A 10,579-nucleotide genomic window follows, 5' to 3' on the forward strand; every position below is an offset into this window, starting at 1 on the left:
TATGTTAGAACAAACATCAGGATCTGAAGCTGAGTTATGTGTTCTTTATTTTTGCTTAGTGGAGAATCAGGTGCAGGCAAAACTGTCAACACCAATCGTGTCATCCAGTTCTTTGTGACAATCGCAGTGTCTGCAGACAAGAAGAAGGAGACCAGCAGTAAAATGAAGGTGAGCTCATACAGGTTTTGGACCAGCGGCGCAGCTGCTAGAGTCAGTCATTTGTCTCTAAGAGAGGAGTGGGTGTCAGATGTACAGGTTTACTCTGCTATAGGGGACTCTGGAGGATCAAATCATCCAAGCCAACCCGCTGCTGGAGGCTTTTGGGAATGCCCAGACTGTCAGGAATGATAACTCCTCTCGCTTTGTGAGTGAGCCTGAGGAACGTTTTTAATTTGATTTACCAGGAATTTATTCAACACAGAGAGTAAGATGTGACTTTTTTTTGTTGGTCAGGGCAAATTCATTTGATGACACTTTGGTACAACTGGTAAACTGGCATCTGCAGATATTGAAACATGTAAGTTGATACAAATGTTTTACAGAATATTGTCTGAGATTGATGATGTTGCTGACAAAGATGCAAGATGAAGTTAATTTTGTCTATTTCGATCAACGTGGATCACGCATAATATAAGCTTGGGCACACCAAGGTTTTCTCTTCATAGGGTTCAATGGTTAAAAGGCAGAAACGTCAGGAGTGAATGAGCTGCAAAAAAAAAAAAATTACCTTCAATTTCAGGTTTCAGGTGTTTTTTAAAGCTGGTCTGCTGGGAGCTTTGGAGGAGATGAGAGACGAGCGGCCAGCCCAGGTAGTGATGTCCACTCAGGCTCTGTGTCGTGGATACCTCCTCTGACTGGAGTACCAGAAGATGATGGCCAGAAAGTAAAAACATTTACTGCTTTAAAGCTGCGAGTTCACATGTTGACATGTAAAAATGTAAAGCTGAGTGCAGCCGAACCAGATCTTTCCCTCCCCTGCTGCAGCTTTAACAGCTCTGTAATGACATTATGTTATTGTTGTATTGACCAAAGTGTGTTGTGGCCAACACTTTGGTATTTACTTTGATGCTCAGCTTTAGGTTCTGCAGCTGGGTATATCATTGTAGTGAGGAATAACAGGGAGATTATTTTCCAGGACATTTCCAGTGATGATGTCGCTCATGTTACAGACAGGAGTCACACCATACACCAATGTGTTCCTGTCTGATTTGAAATAAGTGCAGTCTATACTTGGCTACACTTATTTATGAAGTCATCTCTTACATGCTCAAATAATTATGAAATTATGACTAATTGATCACATGAACATTGTCACCTACCTACCTGTTCCTTTCTTCAAAAGCTTTGGCTATTTAAATTGTAAATCATCCAACCTGCAGCCTGTGATGTGACTTCAGCCGATTCAAAATACTGTCGTCCATAAACTAGGGCGTGGAGGCATCATGTTTTCAGGTCGTCTGTCTTGTGAATGCAGCATCTCAGTACCCTGGTTAAAGGTCAAAGGTCAAGGTCACAGTGACCTCACAAAACACAATTTTGGCCTTGTGAATGCAGTAACCCTAACCCTCGGACGCTGTGAAGGGTTTCGCAAACTTGAGCGCAAGATTAAGGAGCTCACCTACCAGGTAAACGCTTGTTCCTTTTCACACCTGTTCCTTTCATAGTTTTAGTGGTCAGGTGTTTGTTTTCTGATGAAGACAAGAAAAACATGGTGAGACTGCAGGAGCTGGTGGACAAGCTCCAACTGAAGGTCAAAGCCTACAAGAGGCAGGCTGAAGAAGCTGTGAGTGATCTCTGTTTTCTGTCAACACTCACTCTAAGATGTTGTTTACTGTGACATTTGGAGATTTTTATTAATCATTCATTTGGTATCTGACAGGAAGAGCAGGCCAACACACATCTGACTAAGCTGAGGAAGGCGCGGCACGAGCTGGAGGAGGCACAAGAGCGCACCGACATCGCTGAGTCCCAGATCAATAAGATGAAAGTCAAGAGTCGCAACATGGGCAAGGTGAGTAATTCAGCTTCTGGCAACAGACCCCATCTTATAAATATTGAAAGAAACTCTAACTGTTAAAGTTTTTTCGTTTTCTCATTCACCAGGCGAAAGACAACAGAGAGCAGTTGTGATTGATGAAGAAGATGATGTCTGCTGTATCTCTGAAGGTAGTGCACAACATACTCTTTAACAAATATGCATTTATTTATTCATTTAAAGCCATTACTTTACATGTGATTGTGGTGTCTTTCAAATTATTAAATTATGAAAGTTTTATTAGGTAAAACTGTCCAGGTGAAATTGGTGCAGGCTGAGTTGGTTTCAGCTCATTCATTTCAGCAACAGGCTTTTATTTTGCTTTGTTTTCTGCCACAGTGTACATAGCAGCTTTAAATATGAAGTAGTCCCCAATGATAATTAACACCTGGATTTGATTGCAATTTTCTATTTTGTTGTAGTGGATGTATGTTGCTTTAACTGCAATACAATATAAAAAAAATCCCACTGTGTGATTTATTTTATTGTTCTAGAGATACAGTATATGACCATTAATATTATCATTATTATTAGTAGTAGTAGTAGTATTGTTTTTGTAGCCGTTAGAAGGACACTGTAGATCTTTACCCAGTTAGAGACCAAAATATGAGCAAGCGAACAAACGACAATTTGCTCTATTCTGCGTAATTCCTATGTAGCCAATGTTAGCATTATCGGCCTCGCCAAGAGCTTCAGCCATCATTGTGTTTACCAGGAGGTTATCATACGTCCTCTGAGCAGCACTACTTCTTCAGGACAGACTCAACGCTACAGTGACTTGTTATTGGAAAGTGATGAGATGGGCTGACCAAACCTGGGCTACCTGGTTAGCTTACTATTTTTTGTTTTCATTCCAAAAAAGTTTCAATTAATCAAAATACCAAAACCAGCCGTGACACAGTGAACCTGGGAATCTTGCTAAATATAGAAATGGAGAAAGATGCAAAATCATAATAAGTCTTGAGAAAACAATTGGACAGTTGTTCTTTTATTCTTTATTTATGCTTCAGTTAAAATTAGATTATTACACCACCATTTATCTCACAGGTGTTTGAGGGAATTTACTGTCATTTATTATATGGATACATGAATTTTGTAGCTACACATCATGAGTTGGGTATAAACCTACATTGTGCTATTCTTTTTTCAGCTATTGTCAAACAGTAATTTCAAATCTCCTCTTCATTACTACTGGATTTATTATGCAATTAAATACTAAATATATGAATAACAGTAATTAACACATAACTGAAAGATGATTGCTTCATTTGTTTTGGTAAGATTTACTGATATGACTTAACATTCTGTGATATCAATATGGTCAATTATAAACTACCACATATCTATGATTTGCTCTCAGACATGATTGTCATGCAAATTTATATCCACTGGTCTTTAAACTGCAGACGAGATCTTGTTCCACATTCAGCTACTCGCCCTGTCCCTCTTGTGCCTGGAAAACAAACGCATTTATATGAAAACAGTGTTCACACAAAATGTTATGTATTTAAAATACCCTAAAATAACCCTAACCCTAGCAATTTGTATAAATGTACCAATCCTCCTAGTATTTATAGTTTATATCAAAAACAAGCTCAGTACCTTTGTCCCAATATCGCGGCTCTTGGCTCGCATCTTGTTGGCCAGAGATTCGGCCACATCAGCTCTCTCCTCGGCCTCTTCCAGCTCGTGCTGGGCCTTCCTGAATCTGGCCATGTGCATGTTAGACTGCTCCTCCTGGAAATGAATCATGTTCAGTGTTACTGGTGATCAGACACTCAATGACTAAATCACTGAATTGATTTTTTAAATTCACTGATCGACAGTGATTCACTCACAGCTTCCTCAGCGTGCCGTTTGTAGGCCTTCATTTTGATCTGGAGCTTGTCCACCAGATCCTGCAGTCGAACATTGTTTTTCTTGTCCTCCTCAGACTGAAAGAAGCAGAGAACCAAAGGGTTCTGTCTCTCAAAACTTGGACAGTATTGTCCTCTGGTCCAATTGATTACAAACATAAATAACCTTGATTTACCTGATAGGTTAGCTCTTTGACCTTCCTTTCATATTTACGAACTCCTTTGATGGCCTCAGTCGAACGTTTTTGCTCGGCCTCCAGCTCATTTTCCAGCTCACGGACCTGAGTACAAGAGCAGAGTTCAGTCTAGTTTCTACGATTTTAAATATGTTAAATTAACAATGGGTCTCTAGGATTCTTAATTCACTTTGGTTGCAGCCTTTATAGACAACTGAGTCCAAGTTTATGACATAACACACATATTGTTGGTAACATGTATGGTGGGCTGCTTTAAAGTACAACGCTTACTTTCACTATTTTCTCATTAATAGAAAAAATAATTGGCTGACTAACTGATAATGATGATAATTATTAATAGCAGCCCTAGAGTCATTTCATTTCATGTATAGATATGCATATAAACACTACTACATGATGATAAACATAAATGGCCATATCTCAGTTTCTATTATTAAAATATGGTTTGGGGATTTTGTATTTGTCTGTTGCATTTTTAGGTCACTTCTCAGCAAGTGAACGTCCTCTCGGTTGATATTTGTAAGTTGTACCTGGACACAGTAAACTCTACTTACTCTGGCCTCCAGTTTCTGCAGCTGTTTCTTCCCTCCTTTCATGGCCAAGTTTTCAGCCTCGTCTAATCGGTGCTGCAGGTCTTTCACAGTCACCTCCAGGTTCTTCTTCATCCTCTCCAGGTGAGCGCTGGTGTCCTGCTCCTTCCTCAGCTCTTCAGCCATCATGGCAGCCTAAAGGTGCCATAACCATAGTACTGATTAGTTTTATTTCATTAAGTTAGTGTTGAGCAAAATTAGCACCCTGTAAGAGCACCTTACATCAGTAATGGCTTTCTTGGCCTTCTCCTCAGCATTCCTGGCCTCTTGAGCGGCTTCCTCTATCTCACTGTGGAGTTGAGTTACATCCACCTCAAGTTTCTTTTTGGTGTTCAGAAGACTGGTGTTCTGCCAAAGATGAAGCAGTTGTTATACACAGTGTATAAAGCAATATCAGGATATATTGAGGTTGCTCAATATATCAGTACCTGAGAATGAAGAAGTCCTGCACGTTCACTGGCGTCCACCAGCTCCTGTTCAGCTATTTTGCGGCTCCTCTCTGTCTGTTCCACAACTGCTCGAAGCTCCTCAATCTCAGCCTGCATCAAGGCCGTTCTGCGCTCCATCATGGCAACCTGCTCCTTCATATCATCCTGCCCTCTGACAGAGTCGTCCAAGTGGATTTGGGCATCCTGAAAATTCATTTTGTCTCAATTAAGTCGATACGGCTTTGCTGTTCTCTGCCCTGCTAGTCACAGGGCCTCAAGAGGTTAATGATGGTTTGCACAAACTTTGGTCCAGGACAAGATCTCTCGACATCTACCACATGTCCTGTAGAATCATCAGGTCAAAATTTATTCTTGACCAACAGGCTGGTCCATTATAAGTATCTCAGAAACTTAATGATCATGGTGACTACCTGCTCTTTCCTCCAGCCAAAAGTACCATGTGTACAAGACTCACGAAATGTCACATTCTACTGCTGAATTAGATTTGGACACCATGAATTGCCTTGTGTCTGGACAGTGCTAAATAAACTTATCTTGCTTTGCTAAACAATTTAGCAATGTTGGTGTTAAGTTAACTTAGCATCTAGAGGCTGCTAAGTTGTGCCAAAGGTTTTTTTGTCTCTTTTTTTTTTTTTTTGTTGTAGTGTTGATCAATTTTTAGTCATGCTAGCAGCAGGAGCCTGAAGATTGTGCCAAATGTTTTCTAGGCTGATTTTTTTCAACCTTGTATTTGTTGTACCTTAAGTTGCCCCTGAAGGTTCCTCAGTTGTTTCTGGGCCTCAGCCGCCTGCCTGTTAGCATGGCTCAGCTGGATCTCCATCTCATTCAAGTCTCCCTCCATCTTCTTCTTCACTCGCAGGGCATCGTTCCTGCTCCGGACCTCAGCGTCCAGCGTGGCCTGCATGGACTCCATCACTCTGTGGTGGTTCCTCTTCATCTGGTCGATCTCCTCGTCTTTCTCAGCTACTTTTCTGTCCACTTCAGCCTTCAACTGGTTTAGATCCATTTGGACACGCAGGATCTTAGAGTCCTCTTGTTCCAGCGAGGCCTTAAAAACAATTTAGTTTGTATGTATGAATGTCTGTGGTTTTTTATACCCTATTTGATGACTATGTCTGTTACTTTTCCGCTGTTCTTAGTCATCAGTACCTCAGCCTCTTCCAGCGCAGCCTGCATGTCGTATTTCTCCGTCTCCACCTGCTTCTTGAATTTCTCCAGCTCATGAATTGTCTTCCCACTCTCTCCAAGTTGCTCTGTCAGGTCTGAGATCTCCTCTGCGTTTCAAAAGATGGCATGTCAGGTTTTAAAATAACTGAAGTAAAATACTGCTGACAAACAGTTAGGTTTCACTCACGTTGCAGGTTTTTATTTTCCCTTTTCATTGTCTCCAGATGATCCAGAGCTTCTTCATACGAGTTCTTCAGTTTGAAGAGCTCAGTGCTCAGAGATCGAGATTCTTTCTGAGCACCTTCAAGCTCAGCTTGAGACTCTTCATACTTCTGCTTCCACTCTGCTAGAATCTGAATTCATTGAAACATTAACCAGTAATATTTCATGATGTAATGCAAACACTTGGTGTGGTATTAAGCATAAAATACCTTGTCAAAGCTTCTCTGCTTCTTGTCAAGTGTAGCAGCTAAGTTGTTGGACCTTTCCACGTCCACCATGAGATCCTCCATTTCGTTCTGAAGTCGCTGTTTAGTTTTCTCCAGTGAGGCACACTTTGAATTCACTGCTTCGATTTGTTCTTCAGCCTCTTGGAGGCGCTGGGCAAGTTTTTTCCTTCAGAGAGTGAGGAGGTAGTCAGAACACAGCGAACCAGGCAAATACTGACATAATAAAGAGGGGGTCATTATAAAATATTAATAAAAAAATAACGTGCAAATGCCGTATTATCTACATTATGCCTCATTAAGCAGGAGTGCTGCTCATGTCAAGCTGATTTCCAAGAGGTGTTTGTTTGATTAAACAGCAGAATTTGTTGTTGTTGTTTGCTTTTTGGTCACCAGGTGGCAGCGGTACAAACTGTAGATGCATCATTGATATTGTCACATTTTGTGGTATTTTATGTAGTTATGATTAGATAGTGATAGATAGGGGAATGAAGACAGGAAACAAGGCAAAGAGAGATGCAACACCAACTAACCCTGTTGGTTGGTGGTGTTTGGTTCTGGTCAGGCAACAAAGATTTATCAGAGATTTTTTTCTGGAAATTACGCTGATGAGAGTGGTGAGAGTGAACCAAAACAATGAGCTAAAAGATGCTAAAATACCCTGTAGAGTTCAGGTGTCACTGCAAGCCACCCCTTTTACATTATACAGTCAGTGATGTATTGCCCAGTTTATTGATCTAATCTTAGTGAACAATTACTTTGCCTCCTCAAGCTCCTCAGTGCGTTGGATGGCATCAGTCTCATACTTGTTCCTCCACAGAGCCACCTCAGTGTTTGCCTTTGACAAACTCCGTTGCAGCTCAGCCTTGGCCTCCTGTTCCTCCTCGTACTGCTCACGAAGGAGATCACAGTCATGGCGAGCCGACTGCAAACTGTGAGCCAGGGCGTTCTTAGCCTATGAGGAAGACATTAGTTATTGAAAGATCATGAAAAAAATATCCAAGTAAACCAAAGAAGTGGATGTGTTTGCAAATGTGAGCTTTGTATACCTTTGTTTCTTCCTCTATCAGCCTCTTCAGCTCGTCAATCTGTGTCGTGAATCCCTGCTTTCCTCTCGTCAGTTGGGAAATGAGACCCTCTCTCTCCTCCATTTGACGTGAAAATTCAGCTATGACAAGCAAAACAAGAAACCATGTTTTAATTATAAGTCTTTAACTCCACGAGCTAAACTTGAAGGAGGGACAGGAGTACCATTCTCAGTTTGAAAACGGGCCCTCTGATTGGTGAGATCAGCAAGTTGTCGAATATGTTCATCATTCTTAGTCTTTAGTTCCATTAGCTGATCTTCAAGTGAACGACACATCTTCTCTAGGTTGACCTATGAGAATAGAAAATTAACGCAAATTTGACATTCAAGCAGTTAAATGAGTTCTGGATTCCCTACTGCTCAAATACAGTATTTCAGGTTTATAAATCCCACCTTTGCTTTTGCAACCATCTCCATGTTGCTGGCCAAATCATCAATCTCCATCTTCAGTTCACTTTTCTCTTTCTCCAGTTTCTGTTTGATCCTCTGGAGGTTGTCGATCTGCTCTCCTAGCTCGGCCATGCTATCCGCCTGCTTCTTGCGCAGTGCGGCGGTTGTGGCCTCATGGTGCAGCGTGGACTCCTCCAGGTCACGTCGCAGTTTGAGGAACTCGGCTTCGCGCTTCTTGTTCATCTCAATCTGTGCAGTGGTGGCTCCTCCGGCCTCCTCCAGCCTCTCGCTGATCTCCTCGATCTCCCTAGTGAGATCCGACCTCTGCTTCTCAATCTTGGCCCTAACGGCTCGCTCGGCCTCGACCTCTTCCTCCAGTTCTTCAATACGGGCCTTAAAACAGAAAATGCAGTATACCATGATGAGGTGAAAAGGAGCTGTAATGAATCTTATCAGTGTATGACTTAAACCTGTGCTGTATTACATGAAGTTCCTTCATCTTCTTTTGGAGCTGGTTATTAATTGCTTGCTCGTCTGCAATATTGCTGAGCAGTTGGTTGTTTTCAAATTCTTTTCTGTGAGGAAAAAAACAAAAAGTTGTCAATTGAAACCCAAAATGTATTTCCCTCACACATACTGCCCATGGTCAATGCTTTATCTCACTTCTTAATTCTCTCCTCAGATTGCTGCTTGTCATTTTCCAGATCCATCAAGGATTCCTGTGTAAGCTTCAGATCTCCCTCGAGCTTCCTCTTGGATCTTTCAAGGTCCATGCGGATCTTCTTTTCTTGCTCCAATGAACCCTCAAGCTTGAAAACAAGTTGCACAAAGTTAAATAAAATGTAAATAAATAAATAAATAAATAAAGTGTTCAGTGTTGGAGCATGTCTTTGTCGGCAACTCACATCATCTACTTGCTGTTCAAGCTTAGACTTGGCTTTGGTCAGAGAGTTGACTTTGTCTTCCTCTGCTTGAAGATCATCCAGTGCCTGTTGATGAGCCTCTTGAAGAGCTTTCTTCTCCTTGGTCAGTTTGCCAATGTTTTCATCCTGACCAGCCAGCTCCTCCATTAAATTTTTGACCTGCAATAGATAATGTGCATGCAAATAAATATAAACCAGAAGCTTAACTAAACTTAGAAGGCACTCATAGAGCACATACTGTATATCCTTTAAGGCTACACAGCCATAAACTTATTTGAAAAATTAAAAATGAAAGCCACGCTAGCATCGTGGCTCTAAGGATTGCTGCATTGCTTGGTCCACCACTTTGGACCGAAATGACTCAACATCTTTTGAATAGATGTTTTAATGAAATTTGCTGCAGACATGCATGATCTTCAGAGGATAAATCCAAATGACTTTGGTGATCTGACAAGAAAAGATGACATGTGTTTAGGGTGATCCAAACATGTACGAAATTAAGTGACTGAGGATGAGTTGGATTCTTAAAAAAAGTGTTGAAGTCAAAACATGGGAAAAATCTCTAAGGAATGAGAATGGTAAAAGTATGAGCAAAAACATACTTTCTAAATTGTTCGCACCAATAACCAAGCTGTTCTTTGGTACCTAATGGCTTAACCTACCATTCCAATTAATTGTTAAGTTGTTTTTGAAATAGGTTGTTAACAAAAAAGGAAGCAAATCTATGGGACCAAAAACATAAAGCTGTAGGAACACATAGGTATTCAATTCAATTCAATTCAATTCAATTTTATTTGCATAGCGCCAAATCATAATATACGTTATCTCTATGCACTTTACAGGGTAAGGTCAAGACCTTACTTTGTTATAGAGGAAAACCCAACAGTTCCCACAAAGAGCAAGCGCTTGGCAACAGGGGGGAGGAAAAACTCCCTCTTAACAGGAAGAAACAAACCAAACAGCCCAAGTGAAATCACAAACCTTGTTTTCTATGGCATGTTTCTCCTTCTCCACTTTAGCCAGGGTAATCTCCAGGTCATCAATATCTTTTTTAAGCTCAGAGCATTCGTCTTCAAGCTTCCGCTTTTTAGCGGTCAACTCAGCGTTAATCTCCTCCTCATCCTCCAGTCTCTCGGTCACCTCTTTGAGTTTTGCCTCAAGCTGGATTTTGCTTTTGATCAAGCCCTCACACCTCTCCTCTGCATCACAAAGGTTTTCTGAGTCCTGGCAAAAACACAGAGAGAACAGCACTAATGTGATCATTTGGACATTTTGTTTGACTGAGATCAGTGGTTTTCATTTTCCATGATACTCACAGCTTGTACTTGCAGCAGGAGGTTATTTTTCTCCTGCAGCAAAGAAACCATCTTCTCTTCAAGCTCTTTTCTCTTGGCGTCTGACTTTGCTAGATCCTCCTTACATTTCACAAAGTCTTCTTT

General features: G+C 41.0%; 2 protein-coding genes across 15 annotated transcripts in view; one reads left to right on the forward strand and one right to left on the reverse strand.

Moving 5' to 3' along the window:
* Positions 1-10,579, forward strand: part of LOC139610290 (myosin-7-like) — a 38,346-nt gene that overhangs the window by 1,361 nt on the left and 26,406 nt on the right. For 6 of the 14 annotated variants that reach the window (XR_011685754.1, XR_011685747.1, XR_011685750.1 and 3 more), the window contains exons 3-8: positions 60-168; positions 272-364; positions 454-517; positions 740-1,783; positions 1,880-2,011; positions 2,104-2,166. Coding sequence is in view for 5 of the 14 variants with exons in the window: in XM_071465070.1 (XP_071321171.1) it covers positions 163-168; positions 272-364; positions 1,880-2,011; positions 2,104-2,130 (258 nt within the window). In the remaining 9 variants the exon portion in view is untranslated. Of the gene's footprint in view, positions 1-59; positions 169-271; positions 518-739; positions 1,784-1,879; positions 2,012-2,103; positions 3,108-8,899; positions 9,039-10,579 lie in introns of those variants that run through there. The other 8 variants (XR_011685746.1, XM_071465072.1, XR_011685749.1 and 5 more) reach the window with 8 other exon arrangements.
* Positions 3,008-10,534, reverse strand: LOC139610407 (myosin heavy chain, fast skeletal muscle-like). The gene is made up of 19 exons (XM_071465077.1): positions 10,122-10,534; positions 9,123-9,299; positions 8,881-9,026; positions 8,702-8,792; positions 8,221-8,610; positions 7,992-8,118; positions 7,790-7,908; positions 7,499-7,695; positions 6,726-6,909; positions 6,482-6,647; positions 6,277-6,401; positions 5,867-6,175; positions 5,107-5,310; positions 4,901-5,026; positions 4,643-4,813; positions 4,068-4,172; positions 3,874-3,969; positions 3,638-3,772; positions 3,008-3,488 (listed from the first exon to the last, which is right to left on the reverse strand). The coding sequence occupies exons 1-19, from the start codon at positions 10,401-10,403 to the stop codon at positions 3,465-3,467; spliced, it is 3,174 nt and encodes a 1,057-aa protein (XP_071321178.1). The 5' UTR covers positions 10,404-10,534; the 3' UTR covers positions 3,008-3,464.

This window comes from Trachinotus anak, unplaced genomic scaffold (assembly GCF_046630095.1).
Source record: "Trachinotus anak isolate AG129_WGS33_773 ecotype Australia unplaced genomic scaffold, CSIRO_AGI_Tana_v1 ptg000003l, whole genome shotgun sequence".
Taxonomy (NCBI): domain Eukaryota; kingdom Metazoa; phylum Chordata; class Actinopteri; order Carangiformes; family Carangidae; genus Trachinotus; species Trachinotus anak.

Excerpts from the sequence above, each read along its gene's own strand:
- LOC139610407 (XM_071465077.1), bottom strand. The coding sequence starts at position 10,403 with ATGATCACATTAGTGCTGTTCTCTCTGTGTTTTTGCCAGGACTCAGAA. Across the intron at positions 8,611-8,701 it reads AGAAGATGAAGGAACTTCAT|GCCCGTATTGAAGAACTGGA; the intron begins GTAATACAGCAC and ends TTCTGTTTTAAG. Across the intron at positions 5,311-5,866 it reads ACCTTCAGGGGCAACTTAAG|GATGCCCAAATCCACTTGGA; the intron begins GTACAACAAATA and ends ATGAATTTTCAG.